The sequence below is a fragment of the Camelus bactrianus genome, chromosome 16, assembly GCF_048773025.1.
Source record: "Camelus bactrianus isolate YW-2024 breed Bactrian camel chromosome 16, ASM4877302v1, whole genome shotgun sequence".
Taxonomy (NCBI): domain Eukaryota; kingdom Metazoa; phylum Chordata; class Mammalia; order Artiodactyla; family Camelidae; genus Camelus; species Camelus bactrianus.
This window is the reverse complement of record NC_133554.1, coordinates 6,476,311-6,500,331: the sequence shown is the minus strand read 5'-3', so window position 1 is coordinate 6,500,331 and position 24,021 is coordinate 6,476,311. Positions and strand designations below refer to the sequence as shown.

Genomic DNA, 24,021 nt, shown 5'->3' with positions numbered 1-24,021 from the left:
GATAAACAGGAAGGCATCGGGGATTAAGGTGTCTTTCCAAGGAAGGGGCTGGGGACAGCCTGGGAGCTGGGCGACGTCTCTGTTGGGGCCGAGCGATCCAGAGGTGAGCCCCTTCGCCCAGTGCATTTTTCCATTTGTGCAGAGAAAATAAAACAAAGAGAAAAGAAAACAAGCTGTAAAATGCTTTGCAGAAGCCTGAGCACGGGCAATCGCCACTGATGTCCCCTGACAGCTCCCAGAGGAGGGCGACAGGGCGGGGGGCGGGGAGCCCTGCCTTTTGATGTTCGGCCTCTGAGCTTTCTTTTGTGTGACCACTTGTTGGGGAAGAAGCTTTGTTGGTGTCAGGTGCCTATGGAAGGGAGACACCAGCCTAAGGTTCCCCTTGGGGTGGAGGTGGGGTGCTGAGCTCCTGGGAGAGAATGGGGGGACAGCTGGAGCTGACTCTACAGAGGTGGACGCAGGCTTAGCATCCGCCTCCAAAAGGGACCAGAAGATGCTGCTGCTCCTGAAGCCTATCCCTTCCTGAGGAAGGGCACTCCACATCCTTCCAGATCCCTGTCCCTGGGCAGGGATGCCAGGCCCTCTGACTTCCGTGTTAGTAGGAACGGTGCAGATTCCAGGTGGTAGTCTAGTCCCAGCTGTTCCTTTCAGGGATGTGGCTCCTTTCCTCTGGGGCAGTGGGCCAGGAGCCAAATGGGCCCCATTTACTACTGGCTCCGTGGTCCTGGGCTGGTAAGTCACTTAACCCCTCGGAGCCACCCAGGGGTGAGTGACTCTGCAGTAACACCGAACTCGCGCATCATTCCCTGTGTTGGTGGGCAGGGCGTGGCTGCAGCTTCTTTCTTTGCACCTGGTTAAACTCTGCCCCAAGGGTCAGAGGTGATGAGGGACACTTGTAAGGCTCTCAGGAGTCATTCTCTGGCCTAATTGGGCTTCCAGATGCTTCTTCCAGACTTCAGGCTTGAGCTGAGGTCTTTTCTCTGGTACCGCACAGAGCACCTCCTCTAAAGCCCTCACCCATCTCTACTTGCAAACTGTGTGTGATTTATGGGGGACTCTAGGAAGAATATTTAAAGAAGCTTATCTTAACATCAGAGAGAAAAATTCAAGAGGCAACAATTTTTTTTAATCACAAAAGTAATATGTGAATAAGAAACTGGTAAAATATTTGTAGCTTGTGTGTAAAAAAGACAAATGGTTTTTAATCCACCGTACGTAGGAGAACTAGACAGTGTAAGAAAAAAAAAAGCCCTACCTTATTTGCAAACTGGGCAAATGGCAGGAACAGGCAACGCACACACAAAGGAAGAAACCTAAATAGAAAAACAAATACGTGGAGAATGTCCACCCTCACTGGTAATCAAAGACATGCAAATTAAAATCGTGTGTGTATGTGTGTTTTCCAGACAAATTGGCAAAGGTTAAAAAAAAAAAGAATGCTGATACCAAATGCGTATTGTTATTCTTGTCAAGGGTGGGGCGAAATTGGATTTCTCACATCCTGCGGGGGTGGGGAGTGTAAACCGGGACAGCCTTTCTTGAGGGCAGTTTGGCAATTGGGATCCCAAGTTAAAAACACCACAGTTTAACCTAATGAGTCTGCCTTGAGAAATTTACTGTACGCCAGTCATCAGAGCTGAGTGCAAATATGTGTGTTCAGAACTGGTGACCACTGCGTTGTTTGTAATAATGAAAAACTGGACACAAGTTCACCGCCCAACCCTGGGAGGCCCTGCTTTTAACTGCATCAGCTTCTGATTCCTACAAGCCCATTTCCTATATCCGCACTGTGGAGGACTTGATTACCTTTCAAAATTATGAAGAACATTACCTGGCATTAAAAATTGTTCATCATTATGAGGAAATAGGCTAGGAAGCAAGAGGTCCAAGGTTGAACCCCATCTGTAGGGAAGAATTAAATAGCCCCCCAGCTGAGCAAATGTGAATTAAAGCCTGCAAGGGAAGACCCAGTATTAACAGCAGTTGGTGGAAATGTGAGTGCAGTTTTTTTTTCCTTTCTGCTTTTGTTTTTCAAGTGTCTGGTATTACATGTGTATTTCTTTAGCAATTACATAAAATGCGATTTAAATTAAGCTTAACACAAAAGTGGGGGCAAACTGTGTTGGAGAGTGAGCAAGATTAGGCCAGATCGAGGCTGGAGTGATCCCGGAGTTAGAAGCCTCAAGAAGAAGCAGATAGTGTGAGGAGGGCTGTGTGGGGGCTGGGCTGATTCCCCGGGGAACCCAGAGGCCCCTCCCCACCCCTCACTGTGTGGAACCCAGGCTGGCAGGAGGTGCTCATGGGCCTGGAAATGACATGGAAACCAAGATGCAAAGGAGAAGGATGCAGGCAGATGAGGAGGGGGCTTGAGAGCAGAGGGTCCTAGGAGGCAAGGACCAGCATATGCAGAGCCACAGAGGGGCAGGGGAGGGGTCCTCACAGGTGGCAGGCTCTAGAAACTGCAAGAAGTTTGATACAGCTGAAGTGTAAGAGTGAGGGGTGGGGCGAGCAGAGCTGCAAAGGGAGGGAGAGGCAGGACCAGTTTGTTCAGGGCCTGGGAGTCCGTGTTAAATGATGTAGATTTTATTCAGTGGGGAGCCACTGAAAGATTTTCAGTTAGTCCCAGACATCCTCAGATAGGTACTTAGAACTCCTGCCCTGGTTACCATGTTGAGAGCTTAGAGGGCTCAGCTCAGGCGACGGAAGGGCTGAGGCCTGACGGAGGGAGAGCAGTGAGTGGGTTTAGAGGAGGCGCTTCTGGGGCCAGGAGGAGACCCCAGAGCAGAAACTGAAAACATGGATTGGGAATCAGGAGCCCAGAGGTGGTCACTGCCATGGAGATGAACGAGGCCTGCCCGGAAGAGCATCCCAGCAGAGGGAAAAGGGTACTGAGTTGAAGGGGTACAGGCAGAGGCAGGCAGGACTGGGCCAGAGGCAGCCCAGGGAGAAGGGTGCTGGGGGCCTGTCCAGAGGACCCCGCGGCCAGGAGCGTGGACCCCCATGCCATGGGAAGTCGCCCAAGTTGATGGTGGGAGGGAAGATGGTGCAGCAGGGCCCTGAGTCCTCCGTGGTGGGAGGATTGGGAGAAGGAGAGTCCAGCCTGGTGGCGGGAGCTCATGGAAGTGAGGAGTGTGCGAAGGCAGAGGTGAGGCTGGGAGCAGATGCACGCGTCTCTCGGGCTGCTATGACAAAACACCCCTGGCCAGGGTGCTTAACTAACACGCCTTTATTTCTCACAATTCTGGAGGCTGGAGTCCAGATCAAGCTGTGGACAGGGTTGGTTTCTTCTGAGGCTTCTCTTCTTGGCGGGCAGATGGCCGCCTCCCTGTGTCCTTATAGTGTCTTTCCTCCCTGAATGTGCATTCCGCTGTCTCTCTATGTATTCAAATTGCCTCCTTATAAAAAGAGGACACGGGTCAGATTGGACTAGGACCCACCCTAATGTCCTGATTTTAATCTAGTCATTTCCTTAAAAACCCCATCTCCAAGGTAGGTCCTCTCCAAGGTATCTCCAACTATAGTCATACCCGGTGGTTCCGGTTAGGGCTTCAGCTTATGAATGGGGGGTCGCTGGGGGCACAGTTCAGCCCTTAACAAGCAGGATTTGGGCACAAGGAAGATGCCCAAGTTTCTGACGTGTGTGATGGGAAGGGGGAGGGGGGCGGGGAGTTTGAAGGAAATGAACCGTCTGCATTTGAGAGGGAAGTGGGCACCTGGCAACGGCTCCGGTACGCTCTGGTGGTCCATCCGTGCTGACGGATGCAAACGCGAGCCCAGGCAAAGCTGCGGGAGGGAAGACTGCCTGGCCGGCGGGCAGTGGGGGCGGGGGAGCTGGGGGGACGGGCCTCCCGCGCCCCTGCCTGACCCCTGTCCCTGCCTCCCGCAGCCTGTAACTGTAACCTGCACGCCCGGCGCTGCCGCTTCAACATGGAGCTCTACAAGCTGTCGGGGCGCAAGAGCGGGGGCGTCTGCCTCAACTGCCGCCACAACACGGCGGGCCGCCACTGCCACTACTGCAAGGAGGGCTACTACCGCGACCTGGGCAAGCCCATCACCCACCGCAAGGCCTGCAAAGGTAGGCGGGGCGGGGCCGCGCGCCGCCCCCTCCCTCTCGCCGCTCTCCCCTGTGCCCCAACTTCCTAGTCCCCACTCGAGATCATCGCACGCGCGCACGCACGCCTCCCGGGTATTTGGAGGTATAAGAGGGAACAAAGGGGCGGTGGAGAAATGGCTCCAGGAGAAGAAAGGAGGTGTGATCCCTGCGAGGGCGCAGGGCGCCCGCCCCGCCCCGCCCCCTCCGTCCGCACAGGTGTGCCGCATACCACAGGGCGGGGGTCAGGTTCACCGGGCTTACCGTCGGCACAAAGGGCTCTCTTTCACGAAACCACGCAGACGCATTTCTTTGGATGTGTGCGCACCCGCTCCCCCCTCCAGCCCCACCAACCCTCGCACAGATGCGCCTTCGCAGTGATGCTGGCATCTTCGGGGGCAGGGGCTCAGAAGGAACATTTAATCCACCTGCAAATAGTTTCACTTCTCAGGACAAAAAAATTAAACGAGGGGAGGGTCGTGGGTGTGGAGGGACGACTCTGTTTTCGTTCACTGAAGCAAGCATTAATGTTTTAACTTTATGCAGTTTGTTTTCTCCCAGTAACCAAAATGAGGCAATGGTCAGATGACTCAGAGCAGCTGATGAAATGCCAGGGGATTTAGTGATGTGGGGGGGGGGGAGGGGAGAAGGGGCCCCCCCACCCCCACCCCCACCCTACATTTGCTTTTGGGAATTCCAGGAACCAGGGCTCTCTGGGTCCAAATCTTGGGGCCTAGAGCCAGGGGTTGCTGTGAGCATGGCTTCCCGAGCAGCTGTTTATGTCTGAGGGCTCTTGGGCCACAAGCCAGCATCGATAGGGACCTAACATGGGCCTGTAAAGACCCTGACATGGAAGAGACCCAAGCAATGGCAGACTTAGGCCCAGATGATGAGCTGCAGGAGAGAAGGCCACCCCTTAGCCTTGGATGAAGCCAAAGTATCATCTTCTTAACAGGAAATCAACCAGATGTTGGGCACTTGTGTGCAGGACTGATTACATAATTCATAGGCCCCAGTGCAAAATGAAAATACGAGGCTTCTTGTTCAGGAATTGCTAAGAATTTCAAAATAGCAATCAGAGCTTCAACCCAGCATGTGGCCTTCTGAGTGTGGGGCCTGTGAAGCCAGCCCTGCTTGTGCAGGACGCTTTTCTCCAAAAAACAGGTTCCCACTCTTTCTCCTTCAGGAGAAATCCCTTGGATTCCAAATCAGCAGCGATGAATAGGGTGGCTCCCAACATAGGAGCAAGCTTTCCTTCCAGATCCGTGGACTTAAGGCTGCCTCTGGTGGTTGCCGAGAGAAATTTAAGCATAAAGGTAGCGGGGCTGTTTCCACCTTAAAACAAACAACTGATCCAGGTGAGAAAACCCCAGGAGACTGGCGACTGAGAAGGTGACCTGGGTGAAGGGACCCAAGAAACGTCTCCAGTGGCAGGAAGGCAAGGGCACCAGGGAAGGAGGGCTTTGGGTATTCAGAGAATATAGTTGGAAGGTAGCCAGTACCTTTGCCTGTGCCTACGTTTGTCCCTTTTCTTCAGAAGAAATTGAAGTCAGAGTCATGTAAACAACTGGTTGCACACAGATTTCTTAGGAATTTGGCCAAGAAATTTTAATCAACAGGGACCACTCAGGTGGGCAGCCCTGTGCCCGTGGAGAAGGTCTGGCTGGACTCTGCCTGAAGGGCAGTGGTCACTTCCTGCTGTGCCAGTTTCTGCTGTTGGAGCAGGAAAGGCATGTCCCCTGGGGAGTCAGGAATGAGCAGGCCCTTGGTCATCTTGTCATCTGCCTCCCTTCCCTTTCCTCTTTTGTTGTGGGGAGGGACAGGGCCTTTCACTGGTTGGAGTGAGATGTCACAAAGCCTCAGGGTCCCGGGAACCTGCAGATCATCCTCTGGGGCTCTGCCACTCTGGTTAAATGGTATGGAGATGCCGGCTCCCATCGCTGTTTTCCAGGAGGGACAGATGTAGGCAGACAAGGGTGTGGTCCTGTCTTACTTCAAATGCTGTGGCCAGCCCCCCAGCCCTGGACAGCAGCTGCTTTGGTGGGAACCCTGGGAGAAAAGCTCATGAAGAGGAGAAATACAAGGATGAAATCTGCTCAGAAGAACACCTGCTTAGCCTTCTGGGGAAACATGGCAGGAAAGTGTGGGACTCTCAGAGCCTCCTGATTGGTGAGGAAAGACAGTGTTTCAAGGATCCCGCCTCCTGATTGGTGAGGAAAAGCATTGCTAGAAGGGCCCTGCTTTGTGATTGGTGAGAAAAGACAATGTCTCAAAGATCGGCTCTCTAATTGGTGAGAAGAAGAATATGGCCTGAAAGGTCCTGCCATTTCATTGGTGAAGAAAGCCATCTCTTGAAAGTTCAACTCTTTCCCCTCAGCATTCCTATTCCTGGTGTCACCCCCTTAGGGGATGTGGGAAGTTTGAATCTGCAGTTGTCCCACAGAACACTTCCCATCAAAGGAAGACCATGACGGGAACCGTTCTGTGAGAGTTCAGATGCCAGCAAGGGGATGTGTACCTTTGAGATCTTCAGACAGGGGTCTCTCCATCACCACCCCTTCCTCCCCTTCCCGCCACCTGCCCACAGAGTCCGCTGTCTTGTCTCCCTAGGGCCGGATGGTTTAAGGAAGTGGTTCCTTTTGTGGAAGCGTTTGGTCCCAGCATCTTGATCTCTTATGGTTTGCTCTCAGGGGCTTCCAAAATTGTGTAGGTGAGGAAGCACCCCCGCCATCGAGCCCTCAGATGAAGGCTACCCTGCTTTGCTCTGTTTCAGATGCACTTAATGGGGAACTGGGAGTGCCTCTTGCCTCAAGTTGGCCATTGACCTGAGAGTGCTTGGAAATAGCCATGGGGCCTCTTTACCCCCTGGCTTCCTGGGGCCTGGGAGGAGCCCCAGGCTGGGGTGCTGAGGCCACCCATACACTGCTGGTGATTGGCTGACTCCCGATCTTGTTCAGTTGAGAGCAGGGGTGGACCCAGACAAGAACAGCTTGGAGCAAGGGCATTCCATCCCAAACATCATCATGCCGTCCCCCCATTTGGGAAGTTTCATAGCAACACATTTGCTGGGTTCTTTCTCCCCTCCCCTAGTGTAGAACCAGACTGGGGCTGGCAGGGCTGGTGCGTACAAAGGACCGTAATCAACATGCCCAGGGAACAGGCGGCTGCACTCTCCGGCTATTCAGCGCGATTTCACAGCACTGGGAAGGCCTCATTATGGTGCGGACCGTTGTCCTATACAAAGTCAGACTAGATGAATTTCCCCCTTTCTCCGCAGAATGGTGTGTGAATGATACTCGTCTTGGAATCTGTCGAAAGATAGGCGGTTTTGTTTACCATTTGTCTTCTTTATGGACTCGGGGGCTCTTTCTCTTTAGAGCTGTCAGAAGAAGACGTTACCATTTAACCATTTAAGCCATGCCTCCATTTAAACGATATTAATTTATCATCTCCCCAAACCATCTGTGATGGATAAAGACATTCCAGGAGTCTCCCGTGAACCGAATTGTGATGAGAACGAAGACATGACCCACCGCAGCTAGTATCCCCGCTCATCTCACCGAGCGGCTGGTTTCTTTCACTTGTTGCCCTGCCCCCTTCACGGCCACAGTCACCATGGCTGAACGCAGGCCACTAGGAAGGTGCCCGCGTCCTCAGAAGATGCCGGTGGCCGCGGGCAGAAGCCTGCAGTGGTCCTCACTGTCTTCTCCAGGGCGTGCTTGCTGCCCCATCCTCTCCCTGTTTCTTCCAACAGCTCTGCCGAGGGTTGGGAAGGAGGTGAACATCTTGCCACCCCTACACCTCGCTGGGGTCCCTGACCACTCTGTGTGTAGCCAAGGCTGAGAACCCCGGACAGGGGTAGAATAAGACATGGCATGGTGACTTGCTCTTGTGTTGAAAAAGGGAATACTCACAGGTGGCCTAGGATTTATTCTTTAGAGGGGAGAGACTTCTTATCAATAATTTTTGATGTTTTAATGGCTCTTTCAATGAAAACTGAGTGGAGGGGAGAGTGTGTTTAAAACTGTAAAAGTTTAAATCTTACTGGTAAGGCTGGGAGCCTCGTGGTACTGAAGTGCCAGTGTCCAGATGAAGGCTGGGATGGGACAGTCATCACTGCTAGAGTGTGTGTGTGTGTGTGTGTGTGTGTGTGTGTATGTGTGTGTGTCTAGGTCTGGCCATTTGAGGGTTTAGTCACAGCACAGCTAGGAATCTGGGGCCCCTGCCCCTTCCTGACCCTAAGGCAGTGTCCTTGCAGCCTATGAAAGCCTAAAATTAGCCTCAGAGATGCCCTTTTGTTTTGTGGGTTCCTCATCACATTTTTTTTTTCCCTGTCATCATCTTGGGGAGGGGGGTGCTTACCGGGAAAAGGGTTGGTTATCTTGGGCAGGAAGGAACTCAGAGGCTGGAGCAGCTCCCAGCTTAGAAGGGAGAGACCACAACCCAGGGAGTCCAATCAAGGCCAGCACCCACTGGGAGAGAGACGGTCAGAGGAGAGAAACCCCACATGGAAGAGCTCAGCTCCAGCTGTGGCCTGTGTTGGTGCAGCCTTCCCAGTTCCCTGCGGAACGTGGGGGTCAGAATCCTGATCTCCAGATTTGCTCCAGGCTAAAAGCTCAGAGAATGTCCTGCAAGTCACAGACCTCCCTGGATCCCAGTCTCCTCATCTATGAAATCGTATTCAGATTTCTGGTCTCTGAGTCCTTTCCAGCTTTGACATTCCACACTCCACTGCTCTTTTTAAAAAGTCATAGGGGAAAAAAAAAAAACCCCACAATGTATGGGTCTCTAATACAATAGGGCAGTGTCTTCTATCAGTGAAGTTTGTGACCCAGGAACTAGGAAAAGCTGGCAGAGTCAGGAAATCATGTGGAGGTGGTTTTGTCCCAAGATCTTGACAGATGAAGAGAGTTGACTGTCCTGTGACTTGGCTCCCGCGGTGCCCTGCTCTGAACCAGGATCTTTCTGGCCCAGCCCCCTATCTCATTCCCCTGGGCACCCCCGGTCAGTTTCTTCACCTCCCTAGATGTCAGTCCCCTCGCCTCTGAAGCCCACTCTCATCCGATTCCGCACGGACGTTCTTGGAAGTTCCCCAGGGCTCCCTGGTCCCAGCAGAAAAGCCTCCTGATTTTTGTGCTCCCCCAGTTAACAGGGGTGTCTTACTAGGCAAATAGCTTTTGCTACCAGGAGAGCAGCAGGTGGACCCCAGACCCAGGCTTGGGTTGAGGGGCTTTTAAAAGCATGGAACGTGGAGTTATTGAGACCAGGGTTCCAGTTCCACCCCCAAGGCAAGGTACTTACTCTTCAGTACCTCAGTTTTCCCATCTGAAAAGGGGGGTGATAATAGTCCCTCCTCCCTCCCAGGGTTCTGGTATAGATTAAACGAGAGGATATAGAGGAGGTCCCTGGCACAGGGCACACACGCCACACAGGTAAGCGGAGAAGAGCAGGAGGACCCGAGCCCGCGGCTGCTGCCAGCACGCGCATGCCCGGGGTCATCCCTTCTGGCTCCCCATGGCCTTCAGTGAGCACGGTGCACAGGAGAACCGGCCCCTCTCACTGGAGGGCTCAGCTGTAGTGTGGATTTTGAGGCCGATTCCCACAGCACTGGGTCGGGCCCCGGAGATTTGCCCTAATGCCGTTGCACATTCTTGATAAAGGATTTACGTGCTTTGGGAGCAAAAAATGACAAACAAGTGGGACCACAGAGATGACTGGCCAGCACCTGCTGGCGGAGACCCTGAGCGGAGAGGCGGGGACCGGCTGTGTGCATCCAGAGGTGGTTCTGAAAGTGCCACTGAGGAAGACCCACAGCCTCTGAGGGGCTCCTGATGGACCAGGGGCTGAAAGGCAGGTGGGAGGCCTTGGTTGGTCCTCACTGTCCATCACCCAGATGACCCAGCACCTCCCTCACTGCATTGTCCAGCCCCTGCCCACCTGCCCGGCTTGTGCATGCAGATAGCACACACGCGCACGTGCACACGCACACACACGCCCACACTCTGGGAACCATCTGTAGGACCTGTGCCTTTCGCCTTCGCTGTTAATCAGGTGCACGAAGGCTATAGTTAACTAGATCACAGAGGGTCAAATAACCCAGCCTGGGATTACGGGGCTCCCCCCTTTCCACTTCCTGCTGTCTGCACCTTGATCCGAAAGCAGCAGGGGAAAGGAGAGGTCGTGCAACTTGAAACATTTATACTTTTGTGCCTCTTTAGCAGCCACTGGGAGGAAGAAAAGCAGAGCCGTGGAGGAGGTGGGACACAGACAGCTGAGATGCAGTTTGTGGCTTGTCTGTGGATTTAAGCTATCCTCGCTGCCTCGTTAGAGTGGAGAATTTAGGAGTGGGCAGTGTCCGTGGTCAAGGTCTCCAGTGATGGAGGATAGGAGGGACTCCTACTTGCCCCTCCTGCTTTCCTCCAGATCCACAGGGTGCACGAAGTGATCTCTTCTCCCTGGAGAAGGTGGCCGATTGACCCTGGGTTTGAGCGCTGATTCAGTGTTTAGGGTGCACCTGCTCCCTGCGGGAACTGGGGTTGCAGTGGTGACCAGGACAGATGTGGTCCCCCAGAGCTTGTGTTCTGGAGGGAGGTTAACGATAAACAAAGAGGAAAAAGTAAGCAGAAGATCATGACAGATTGTGGGGAGTTACATGGAGTAAATAAACAGGATAGAAAGAGTGGGTGTAACTGGTGGGGAGGCAGGGGAGCCACTCTCCGAGGCGGCCAGGGAGGACCTCTCTGAGGACGGGATGGACCTTTGAGATGAGACCTGGGGTGTGAGCAGCAAAGAGCCATGGGGGAGCTGAGGGAGGAGCAGTATCAGTGCTGGAAGCAGCAAAGGGCTGGTGGGCTCTCCATCAGAAGGGAGGGCAGAGTCGCTCTTGGGAGAACGGGGAGGAGGGGGCCCGCATTCCAAGCGCACCGGAGGGCTAGGGAGAGGAGATACTGGAGTGATGGCTTCCCTTACCTTGTAAGAAGCTCTGGCCACATATCTGACCATGGACTTGAATCCAGGACATGTAGAGGACTCTCAAAACTCAAGATTTAGACAACCAAACACTCAATTAGAAATGGGCAGAACATTTGAACAGATACTTAGCAAAGACACAGGGATGGCAAATAAATACCCAAACCATCATTAGTTCTTAGGGAAACGCCCATCAAAACCACAGCCAGATGCCACTACCCACCCATTATGGCACGGAAAATAAAAGGCACTGGAGAGGGTGTGTAGTAGCTGGAACTCTCATACATGGCTAGGGAGTTCAGAATGGCCCAGCCGCTCTGGAACACAGTTTGGCAGTTTCTTATAAAGTTAAGTATAGACCTGCCATCATAGCCAGCAATCCCTCCCCCAGGTATTTATCCCAGAGAAATGAAATCCATGTTCACACCAAAAACCTTAGCCTGCTGAGCTGGAAGCCACTGTAGTGTGAGTGTAGACTTCTGTCCTTAGAGATGAGCCACCTGAGGCTCAGAGAGAGCAAGGCACTAATCCAGGGTCACACAGCACTACTGGCAGGGCAGGGTCAGACCTGGGTCTCCTGATGCCCATTCCTGTGTCCTGAGCTGTCCATTCCCAGCTGATGACCCAGAGCAAGGACAGTCGGGGTTCTCCTCTGCACTGGGAGGCCCTCCAGCCCACGTGTTCGTGAGAAAGCTAATTTGGCCACCTTCTCAGGGCCCTGGGCCTCCGCCTGGTCTCGCCTTCCTCTTTATGGAAAAACCCTCCAGTAGATTGTTTGTCAGGACCAGGTGCTGCCTGCTGCGTGCAGACGGATGGGTGACCTGCCATGGAAGGGACTGACCTCTGAAAGGGGGCAGACTTCCAGGGAAACAAGAGTCACCGAACCGGCTTCCTGTGGCAGAAGGCGTTCTGACCCAGACCTTGTTCTCAGAAGAATCAAGGAGGCTCTTGCTTTGTCCCCTTCTCCAGACCCCCCGCCAAGTAAAAGCCCTCGGCTTGCCTCCCATCCACATGCTCCCAGCTCAGCCCAAACCACACCCCCCACTCCCCTGCCCACTGTGTGCACGCATGTGCGTGTTAGTAGGGATCTGTGTGCGTTTCTGTGTGCTGGGTGTGTTTCAGAGTTGTGAGGCGACAGCGGGATCCCTTTGGCTTTCTCTCCTGAAGGACCAGGGCCCGAGGCCTCCTCTGTAACTGTCGGGCGGCACAGACTCCCTTCCTGCGACACTGCCAGCCAGGTTTTCTTGTCCAAGGCCATTGAGGACCCGTTGTGGGCTGTTGTCATCCATCAGTTTCCCCCATGCCTTGAAGCTCACCCTCCTTTGCACAGAGGGTATCATGGGCTTTCCGTACTCATGGGCTTTTGGGAAAAATCCTTACTTTGGGGCCATTTTACTCAGAATTGAGAATGAGTGAGAGCAGGGCAAGTCTCTTTGTGAAGGACTGCATTCGGCTGCACATAAGAGAAATTCCACCTGGCCTTGGCTTCAACAGGTGAATGTGTACTTCTCCTTGCATTCCAGGGAGGGTGAGGGCCCTCCGTAATGCCTGCAGAGACCAGGCCATTCCAGCCCCCGGCACGGCTGTCCCTTCCTGCAGTTTTCTTGTCCAGTCCGGGCTCTGCTCTGTACGGTCATGCTAACCTCCAGGCTGGGGTGAGGACCAGAGGGGACGATGTATGAGAGTGTGGATGTGCAAAGGTGCTCACAGGTGCCCGGGTGGTGGTGCTGTGCTGCAGGCGTGCTCCACCTCTGGGGATGGTCCCACCGCCCTGGAGGTGACCGGAGCAGCCTCCTGAGGCCCCCTGCCCTCTGGGACCCTGATGGCTTATCTTCCTGAAACAGTGGTTCGTGTGGAAGCACAGTCAGCCTGCTGCCTCTGTGAGATCAGGTGAAAGGGCCAGTTGGTTAGAGTCTTCACAGAATCTGGGGAGAAGGATTTGAAACCATGTAGCAAAGCAGCCTCTCCTTTAATCACAGGATATGTCTGCTCCATGAAGGAGACATGCTGCCCGGCCATCACCAAGAATGGCCCTCCGCTCTGCCGACCTCAGCTGGCACCCAGCTCCTTCCCGGGAGCGCGCCAGCCCGGGCCACGGAGGGGTCTCCAGCTTTGAGGGGCTGCCCGTGTGGGTGATGCTCACTGCTCCCCCCAGATTCTTCTCTGGGCTGGCTCCTGCCTCGGTAAAGATGACCGGGCCTGTGGGTAACTTGGCTCTGACCCTCCAGTGACCAAGCAACCTTCGGTGACCTTCCAGCCAAGTCCAAGGCCCAGAAGTTACTGGCACACAGCTGTGTTCCATCAGCACGGAGGGGAGGACGTCTTGGCATGGATTTTAGGATTACCAGCAGGCTTGCAAAGCAGGCCAAGGGAGGTCAGCTGGCAGGAGCCTCGGGAGTCCACATCCGCCTGGTGCCTTCGCCCGCGTCAGGGGCTCGGGACACTGGGGTCCGGCGCTTTGGCCCTCTGCTTTCATGAGGCCAGCTCAGAGATGCTGTCCGTATCTCATCACCCTTCCCATCACAGGGACAGAGCCAAGAGGTCAGAGGGAAAGGTCGTCGGTCATCTCCAACCATCCCCTCCTCACCTCATCATCCACAACGAGCATCAGGACTGAGTAAGAAAAAGAAGAAAAACAGCAAATGAACTTGAATTTGTAGATTGAAGACAAGTTTCTAACAAAAGGATCCACTGCTCTTTACCGGGGCAAGATTGGGACAGCTTCTCATCCTCCCCCAGGCCTGTGTCCCCCACCCCTCTAACCTGATGCGGAGCCCCGTGGCCAGGACCCCCCACTCCCAGAGTTTCCGGAAGCTCTCACAAGTCCGGACGCAACTTTGACAAACAATTCCTCACATTCCTCTCCTTTCTGTCCTCCTCCCTCCCTCTGCCTGGTTCTCTTCACTGCCCCTGGGCCGAGGTGGCTGGCAGAGGCCGCATCTTCACCCGCAGCCTGGTGCCCCCGTGCTGAGCCGTGCTGGCTGGGGAGGCGTTAATCTGGCGCTTCGGGGAGCTCTGTGCTCAATTCTTTTCTTGAGTATTTTTTCCCCGCTTGGAATAGAAACACAGAGAGGCTCGGCACCAAGTGACATTGCCGCAGGTGGCCCTCCTGCGGATGACTCTGCACCCTCTCCAGGCTTCCCTGGGGAGGGGGAGGGGGAGTGAGGGGGGATGGCCCCAGGGGAAGGGGGACAGGCAGAAGGATGGCCTCCTTCATCCTGCCTCCCATTCCCCACCTGCACTCTTGAGTCTACTGCCTAGGTCCACGGAGACAGGTGACCTGTATCTGCAGGTCCAGGGGGGCAGGTGGCCTGTATCTGCGTGTACTGCAGCTCTCACTGAAGTATCGGGGAGTTGGCCGGCATTTTGGTCCTCCTGGGTTGCTATAGCAAAACACCAGAGACTGGAAGGCTCAGACAGCAGGCATTTCTCACAGTTCCAGAGGCGGAGGAGTCCAGGATCACGGTGCCTGCGGACTTAGTGTCTGGTGGAGATTGCTGCCTGGTTTGCAGACAGCTGCCTTCTTGCTGTGGCTTGCGGAGAGTGCTCTTTCTCCCTTCCTCTTTGCATAGGGGCACTCCCAGCTTGGCCATTCCCTTCCTGCAAGGCCCCGGGGGGTTGCTTCACCTCCCTGCGTCTCAGACTGCCTGGCTGCAAAGCAGGGCGGGTGGACAGAGCAGCCTGGGAGCAGCAGCCCGGGAGGGGTCACACCTCCTTGGTGACTCCCTCTGACCTGGCAAACCCCAGGGCTCCATCAGGCCCCAAACCCCAAACACCCAGAGGGTCACAAGGAAGCCTGGGGGCCAGGAGCTGGCTGCGGGCAGAGGAGCAAGAAGGTACAAACTAGCCTGTCAAGGGCGGGTGTACCCCCACTTCTGACTCCTGCACTCGTGGGCTGTGTAGGCTTCCTCCTGGGGGGTTTCGGAAGGGCTCCCCCACTTCTCTCTCCTGCTGCCCAAACAGTCCATTCAAGCTGTCCCTTCTGATTTTCATTCCCTATTTCCAGGTAGGCATGTGGTCAGTCATCAGACCTTCTGGAACGTGTGTGGGCTTGGCCCCCCAGCCCTGCTTTTCCCCTGGGGCGGGGTCTTCTGGGTGGGGAGAGGGTGTGCTCTGGCCGCTTCCACCCTCTGACCCCCCTGTTGTATGTTCTCCACAGCCTGCGACTGTCACCCCGTGGGCGCCGCTGGCAAGACCTGCAACCAAACCACGGGCCAGTGTCCCTGCAAGGACGGTGTGACCGGCATCACCTGCAACCGCTGTGCCAAGGGCTACCAGCAGAGCCGCTCCCCCATCGCCCCCTGCATAAGTATGCGAGAGCGCCCTCTTTCTCGGGGCTGGGCTTGGGCATGGAGTCGGGGGTGGGAGGCGACCCTTTCGGGAGGCTGGTCGCTGATACCCAGTGGGAGTAGCACTCAGTGGATCTCTGCTCAGTGGGGCCCCATATGAGACCCGCACACCTGAGACCCTGAAGATGGAGTCTCCTGCTCTCGGGGGAAAGCAAGCCCCTCTCCTGTCCTGTTCCCATGTTCCACCTTGACCCTGGGCCGGCGGAGAGGAGGGGAGAGTCTGGACCAGGGGCTTCCATCGCTGCTGCAGGAATTCCAGGATGCACCTACCCCTGGCAGATTCAGAACAGAAATGACGGACACCACAAGGCCTTTGAGGGAAGCCAGGCAGGGACCCCATGCACGACATCCACAGCCCTTAAGAAGGATGGTGGCGCCCCTGAGGGCCCAGAGGCCCCGTCAGGCCAGCTGACAGCCCCTAAGTTGCTGGAACTTGGTGGGAGGGGTGAGCACGATGGCAAGGGTCGCTCAGGGGTTTAATACAACTGGTAGGATCGCACAGGTGCAGAGGCTCAGCCCTGGGTGGAAGTCAAGCCTGTTCGGGAGTTGGTCCCTGGCCCCGTTGATTCCTGGTACAGGGCTGACTTGCACCCAGAAGGGAGGATGGAAGAAGGAGCGAATCCCAGCCTACCAGGCCGACCCCAGGGGCCAAGGCTACCTCTCGAGAGCAGGGCTTAGCACAGTCTGCCCGGGGATTGGGCCTATGGCCTGTTTTTGTGTGACCTGGTGGTTTTTTAAAAACCTTTTTTAAAAGATTGAAACAAAAATTAAAAGACTAATAATTTATGACATGTGAAAATGATATGAAATGAAAAGTTCCGTGTCCATAAATAAAGTTTTGTGGGACACAGCCATGCCTGCTTGTTCTCGCTGCTGCCCTGGCAGAATCGAGTAGTTACAACACAGACCACATGAACTGCAGGGCCTGAAACGGCCACTCGCTGGCTCTTTGCAGGAGAAGTCGGCCGACCCCGGTTTTAGGCTTTTCGGCATCTCATTGTTCTGGGTGGGCACTGGCTTCTCTGGTCACGGATGAGGGACTTGGAACAACCTGAGGCAGAAGCAGGAGGCTGGGGGCCCCTCAGCCCTGCAGCAACTTGGGGTCCTTGGAGCAGCCCCCACAGACCTTGCAGGGAATCCCTCCACACTGGGTGGGAGCCTTAGGCCCGCAGCCCTGGACCCGCCCCCGTTGGGTGTGGCCTCACGTTGACACTGGGCTGTGTGATTCCAGCAGCCCTTCTAACCAGTCCCTCCATCAGGCGGTGTTTCCGTGGTGGCAGGGGTTCAGTAACAGCGGATAACCCAAATCTGGGTCTTGGGAAATTGAGCATGTATCCCTCTGGGGAAGAGCAAGTTGAAATGATTTTAATGACGTCTAATTATCAGGGTCTCACAGCTTTCAAAAATCCTTCTTTTCCGTCCATCCAAAGAGCTGCAACGTGAACATTTTTAGAAAACTTTTAGGAACTCAGCACCGCCATCGGGGCTTCTGAAAACGAGTGGGAAACAGACGGGCTCTCCCTTTTAAAGGGAGTCAGGAGCTGTTGGGTTTCCCAGAAATGGCTGGAACCAGCATTTCAAATCCTCAAGGGGAAAGTCCTTGAAATGGAGCTGAGGTTTCAGAATCGGAGACAGAAGCCCTGGGAGACGGGCACTCTGGCTTTCCGACACGTTCTCCACCTTCCCTCTTCCCCTCGCGAAGGGCAGACTGGTGCTGGGAGCCAGCGTTCCTGCCAACAGCTTGAAGACCTGGGTCTCCATCCTGGGGTTTCTGAGACCTCTTCCTGCCGGCTCCTGACTAGAGACGCCCAGACAGTGCCTCGAACGCTTTGTTTCGTCGCAGCTCTGGGAGCCACGGGTCCCCCTGCTCACACGCCAGTGGGCCTCCATGGCTGTTGGCCCCAGCCCCATTCCTGGACTCGCAGGACTAGGCTGGGCCTTCTGAATGGTCCCTCTGGAATGTTCCTGCGGGGACCAGGTAGCTCACAAGGGATCAGAGTGGGCCTGGCATGAGGCCTGGCTTCTTAATGAGCTACTGTGACAGGGCACCTGTGGCTTGTTGTCACTGATAAAATCACCCAAGAGCAAGATCTGACCCCGAATTGAGGGCTGGGTCCTCTGCCCGTTCCTTCTGAAGGCTCAGAGGCTGGCTTCTGCAGGTGACCCTCAAGTTTGATCACAGGCCTGAGTATTCCATCTTGACCCACCAAGCCTTAGGTCCCAGCTGATCTAGAATCGGGGGTTCCAAGGGATGTCTTACCCCTAACAGATGGTGGCCAGAATCATTGGGTTCGTGGAGGCCCCTGTGACCCCCTGTTCACATGGTCACTCACCGGGGGAGGTGAGTCCCTGGCCCTCAGGGACTTTTGGTCCGTGATTGGCCCCATCTAGAAGGAGGAAGCCAGAGCCGTGAAGCCTGGGTCTTTCCCAGAGGCTGGCTGAACCTCCTCACCTTTTCTGAGCACAGGGTCAGAGCCAGGAGCTCGTAGGAACTGGTTACCATTCTTGGTAGAAGAGGGAGCCCTCATGGATATTGGTATCAGCTCTGGGGACCCCCTTGCTCCTCTCCAGATCGGCCTGTGGAACGATAAAAGCACATGCTTCTTTTCGGGCCCTTCGGTCTTCCGTATTGTCAGTCTGTTCTGCCTACCGAGAAAGTGCCTTCGCTCATGAGATGTGAGATGTGAGCCCATGGGAACCTGGGCTGGGGATGCAGACCCCTCTCTGCACCTGTGAGACACCTCCCAGCCCCCTCACATGCCACCCCTGCCATGGAACCCTTCCCTTCCAGTCAAGGTCAGACTGGACCACGCAGTCCCACTGTGATAAGCAGGGGGCCCGGGGAGCTGCCTCTCTGCCCAGGGGCTTCATCAAGTCGATGACACTCAGACAGCAGAGTGGGCAAAGGTCCTGCCTTCTCACTCCCGTCCCTGCCAGGTGGAGAGACGGCTTCCAGAGGAGAACAGGCTGTATGCCCAGGCCCCCATGCCGACTTCCGCTCCTCCCTGACCGTCCTCTCCTGGGACCAAGGAGTGGGATGGGGAGGGAGGGCCCAGAAGGGTTGGGAGGAGTCTGTGCTGTGCTGTTCTTCTCTAAGGTCAAAAAGAATGTGTTCTTAACATTTCCTCTTCCTCCCATCCTGAACCTCACAAAGAGATCCCCGTGGCACCGCCAACCACTGCAGCCAGCAGCGTGGAGGAGCCCGAAGGTAGGCTTTTCCCCTTTGCTGCTTTTTCTTTGCCCTGGGGTGGCGCGGGAACGGGGGAGGGAAGGTTAAAGGGGCCAGACTCCTCTGAACCACCATTGGGGTGCTGGTCTGTGTGAGTGGTACCCCTGGGCTGGATTGAGGAGGATGGAGACATAGGCATTTTTTTTCTGCCACATCCCTTCCGAGAATAAAAGAGGGGGGTTTATTGGTGCCTAAGGCTAGCCTCTCTCCCAAGCCTGGGACCCTCCAGGTCACGCTCCTGCTGCTCAGCCAGTTGAGGGTGAGAAACTTCTTCCAGCCCAGTGCCATCCAAGCCAGGAGCCGGTAATTCCTTCCTGGGGCTGCAGAGAAGGAAGGAAATGGGTGGTGGGGATGAAAAAGGCATTCTTGAACACCGGGGTCCACAAACAGACCCCAGGGGGACCTGTGAACCCAGACAGGAAGAGGCTCACCCCTCCCCATCCCTCACCTCTCACTGAAATGGAGAACATTATAGAGGTGGGCCACCAACCACAGCGGGGTCAGCAGCACTGGTGATCTGCCAGTGGCAGAAATCACAGCCATTTTCACGTTAGCATTGGTGTAGATGTCATGAAATATTGTTTATGCTCGATATTGCTTCAAAAGGGTGGAAATTACCAGACCCACTGCTAGATCCTGATTTATAATCATTAATAAAGAAACACATACATTATGTAACTGTATAATAAATCTGGGTTTTTGAAAATACTGGGGTAAGTGTAGTTCAGTATTATTAGTTTCCTTTGTAGTCCTATGGATTTTATTTCTGCATTGAAAAATATGACTGTGAGAAGGGGCCCATGGACGTCGCCAGTCCTTGGTACAAGAAAGGTCACCCAGCCCTGGCTTTGGGCACAGAGAGGGCCTGGAGCCTGGCTGGAGGGGACACCAGGTGGAGAGCAGCCAGGCGTGTACCCAGCGCCCTGGGCCTGGGGTCATATGCGGCTTCTGTGTGCTGGTACTTGGAGTGGCAGTGAGAATGGTGGGGTTGGGGGCAGAAATAACGACAGTGGGGTCCCTCAGGGACATTGGTGTCAGCTCTGGGGCCCCCTTTCCTCCTCTCCAGATGGGCCTGTGGAGGGGGTTCTTGTGTACCCATGTGGTCACCTGAATAATTTAGAATAGACTGTTTAGTATTTTCGTGCACTGGGAACTTGAAGTTGCTTATGCACAGTTAATAAACAGCCCTCGAATAGGGAAGACAATTTCAGGGAGCACCGGAGGCCACACCAGAGAAAACCAACAATACTTTGGTCTTGGGTTGTTGGGTAGAGTCTTCAGTCCGTTTTGGTTGGGCCGCAGGGGACACTTACAGGAGAGAGAGCACTGGGAAGGGGTCAGAGGCAGCAGCATCATGGGTGAAGAAGGTCTTTCTGTAAAAACACAGTTCAAAGGAACATCCCCAGTTAGTTCAGTTCTCGGGTAGAGCAATTTTGAAGCGACAAGACACTTCCATTAAATGGAGTCTCGATTCCTGTTTCCTTGTTGTGCAGAGATGCATCAGAACTCACCAGAACAAGCTCTTCAGGCAGGCTGATTACGCAGCTCATCCACGGTCAAGGCAGAGTTTCACGATCTCTCGTCTCCCCTTTTTCTGGTCCTTTCAAACTTGACTTTAGGTTTCTCCCAGTGGTTTTTGACTTTTTCTTTCCAAATTAGAAATAGGCAAATGGGGAAAAAAAAATAGAGCAGAAGAAAAAAACAGCTCATGAGTTTTCTGTACGGGCCACAAGAAGCTGACATAAAGTGCAGTGATCTCCGCTCAAGCAGGCAGAAGATTCCTGGGCAACTAATGAACGCTTGTAGCGTCTTCCTTTGGAAAGTCTACCAATTCTTAGTTAACTCTTCTGACTCTTTTGGATTTTGTTCCTTTTTATTTCCTTTCTTCTGAACCTTTAAAAACAGCATTTAAATGGAAGCAGACAGTAAATGAACACCCTTATAAAGCGCTTTCTTCACAGAGGGGCTAAGTGAGCAGGTGTGATGCTGGTTGGGATGCTGTATCCTTGGCCAGACCCTTTGTGACCTTCCCTGGGTCTCTGGATGTCCAGGATCTCTGATGCTCTCTGCGGAGAACTTGGGCTGTGCCCAGATAGTGAGTGCTGGACCCAGGGGCTGCCACCACAAAGACGCCCTGACTGCCTCGTCTCAGCAGGAGGGATGTTGTGGGCAGGAGGCCAGGGGCCCCCCTGGGAAGTGGGGCCTGGGAGCTCAGTACTTCCAAGCTTGTCGATTCTTGCAGTGTTTGAATAGGGAAGGCCTCTGTGCCGGGCTGCCTGAGAATAGCTTGTTTACTTTTGCCTGTGGAACGGAGGAGAATTAATAAATGGAGAATTTGTCCTGAAAGCTGATGGACGTAACCTCACCCTGAACCCACCCCCTTGAAGGGCCAGCTCAATCCAGGAATGCTGTCCACCTGCTCGCTCAGCTGGCTGGTACCCGTCTTGGGACAGGGAGGCAAGGAACGCTGTCAGGCCCGTGGGTGGTCTAGGGCTGAGGGGCCCAGAAGGCAATGGGCCGGGAAGGAGACACCTGGTAGAGGAAAGATGGCCATGTCCCAGGTTTCAGTTGAGTCCCCGGGACATGCCCCACCAAGTGTGGGTCCTTGGCTTCACGCAGGAAAGAATTCAAGAGTGAGCCACCATTGAGTAAAGGTAGATTTATTCAGAGAGATACATATGCCATAGACAAGAGTGTGGGCTGTTTCAGAAGGCAAGGGAAAGGCCAGGAGGTGTGGGGGCTGGATACTCAGTTTAAAGTAAAAGTAGATACACTCTCCACAGACAGAGGGCGGTCCGTCTCAGAAGAGAGAGCGGCTATAGGTATGGGGGTTATTAGTTTTTAATGGGCTCGGGAGCTTCATATGCTAAGTGGGAGGATCATTCCAACTGCTTTTGGGGAAAGGGTGGGGATTCCCAGGAGTTGGGCCACTGCCCACTTTTTGACCTTTTGTGGTTAACCTCTGAACTGTCATGGTGCCTGTGGGAGTGCCATTTACCATGTTAGTATATTACAATGAGTGGATAATGAGGTTCAAGGTCTGCTGGGAATGGAATCTACTGCCACTTAGTGTTAACTGCTGTATCATTCCTTGAATGGCTGTGCCCTGCCCTCTTCCTTCCTGTCTCACACCCACTCCAAACCCACCTACTTATGGTTGTAGAGACCCCCACCCCACCTTCCCTTGCCCTGCATCAGCTCCAGAGTTGATCTGCATATTGTTTGATTTGTGGAGGCCACTTGGTTCAGTGGAAGGAGCACTGTTTTGGAGTTGGGAGATCTGGAATTGATTCTCCACTGGATGTGAGGCCTTGGACAGAGCAAAGGCTTCTCTTTTCTGCCTCCCTGAAAGATGAAGGGGTGGGCCCAAAGGTCCTGGAGCCCTCCCCACCCTGCTTCTCATGGCAGGAATGAACTTCTGCTGAGCTTTCTTCCTCCTCAGAAATGCCTGGTTGCTCCCCTCCCCTCTGGTGATCAGCTTCTCCCACAGGCGTTGCAGTTCCCGTGGTTAAATAGTTAACACCTGGCTGAGGTGAGGCTTGATTTGTAGCATTTGCGCTATCCATGGTGTCAAGGGGCCCCTCGAGCCCACGTGCGCCTCCCCCGGAAGTGGAGTGAGCGTGCCCGGAAGTGGGGTGGAGACGCCGGAAGTGGGGTGGAGACGCAGAACGCAGAAAAGCCAGAGGGAGGCGGGGCCGCCTCTCAGCTGGGCGAGAAGCTGCCGACTTCCGAGTGGCCTCCTGGGTTAGAAGGGGGCACGGCTGTTCTCGAGTGGAAGCTGGACCCAGGATGGAGGTACGAGAGCCTCTAGCCGACTCCCGGGCTCCCCAACCCCTTCACCTGGGTCTCGGACCCTCCCTCTGGTCTAGTTGCCCTCGCCTTGTCTGGGACCCCCGCGTGGGGCCCCGCTGCCTCCGCCGACTACGCCAGCCGCCCAGCCTGGGGGTCGGTGTGGCTTCCGAGGCCTCCTGGCAGCCCTTCTGGGGAGCCGGGCAGCTGAACCGTTGCAGGCAGTGCCCCACTCAGGTGCTTCCAGGGGTGGGGTGGGTGTGGGCTTAGAGATGTCACATCTGGAGGCCTCGCCTCACCTCCATATTGTCAGGGAAGAAAATTGGGTTTTTATAGACTTGCCGCTGGATAAGCTTGGATTAGTCTCCTTTTAGACTTTGGTTTTCCAAGGTAGGGAGTAGGTTGGGTAAGTAGTGGAAGCGAGCTGATAAGACTTGAATGCTGTGTTGGCCGAGTGTGGGGGGCGGGGAGGGGCACTGAATTGGGCGTTCTGCCTGACCTTGCTTCCTCCTGTGTGAAACCGGCTAATGATAACCCTGCCTCCAGCGGTTGTTGTGGGGATTAAACGAGATGGTCTGAGTAAAGCCTTTGATTCAGCGGCGGACTTATCGTAAGTGCTTAGAAAAAAACCAGTGGAACACCCTGGAAAATCCAAACAGCACGGTGTATGGAAGGGTTGAGCTGACTAAATTCTCCCAGTGCTTTACCAGGAACGTGGGTTTGCATGAGGACAAGTGTGGAGAGTCAGCCGGGGGAAGGCTCTTGAGAAGACCTGGGTGGGGAACAGGTGGGGCTGCCCAGGGCCGGGGGCAGCTGAGGAAACTGCGAGGTGGCTGCTTCACAGACTATAAGACCCTGTTAAAGTCTGGAAATTGATTAAAGGTCAAGAGCTTGACCTCACAATAGCCAAAAGGTGGGGAACAGCCCAGATGACCACGGGTGGCAGAATGGATAATCTCAGTGTGGCATATCCACCCCATGGAACATTGTGCAGCCAGAAAAAGGAATGCAGTACTGACACATGCTACAACCTCGGCAAACCTTGAAAATCTTATGCTAAGTGAATGAAGCTGGATACAAAAGACCACATGGTATATAATTCCATTTATATGAAATATCTGGAGTAAGCAAATCCAGAGACAAACTGGTGGTTGCTGTGGACTGGGAGGAGGAAGGAATGGGGAGTGACTGATGGGTACAGGCCTTCCTTCTGCGGTGACAGAAAAATTCTGCAACTAGGGAGTGGTGATGGGTAACACTGTTAATATACTTAATGTCACTGAATTATGTGTTTAAAAATGGTTAAAATGGTAAATGTTATGTGTATTTTATCAGTTAAAAAAGGTCGAGTGCTTGTGGTCAGAGTGCAAGAGTGCAGTGAATCTGGTTTGGAGTGGGCTGAGTGGAGACTAGGAGCCTCGGGGACAGGGCACTGGGGCAGCAATGGGGGACATGCTTTCCTTCCTGACCCCTTGCTCACTGGAACACTTACGGGACTGGGAGGGTCTCTCAGCACCTCCTTACTTGGTCTCCAAGCAGAAATAGGTCAGCCAACATGGGGGAAATGGGCATCCCCTGATGCCTTCTAGACGTAC

The 24,021-nt window shown here is 54.4% G+C and overlaps 1 protein-coding gene across 2 annotated transcripts in view; it reads left to right on the top strand.

Moving 5' to 3' along the window:
* The window catches only part of NTN1 (netrin 1), a 178,400-nt gene that overhangs the window by 111,631 nt on the left and 42,748 nt on the right, over window positions 1–24,021 (top strand). For both annotated transcript variants that reach the window (XM_074342212.1, XM_074342211.1), the window contains exons 3-5: window positions 3,887–4,075; window positions 15,219–15,368; window positions 18,563–18,616. In XM_074342212.1, coding sequence (XP_074198313.1) covers window positions 3,887–4,075; window positions 15,219–15,368; window positions 18,563–18,616 — 393 coding nt within the window. The remainder of the gene's footprint in view (window positions 1–3,886; window positions 4,076–15,218; window positions 15,369–18,562; window positions 18,617–24,021) is intronic.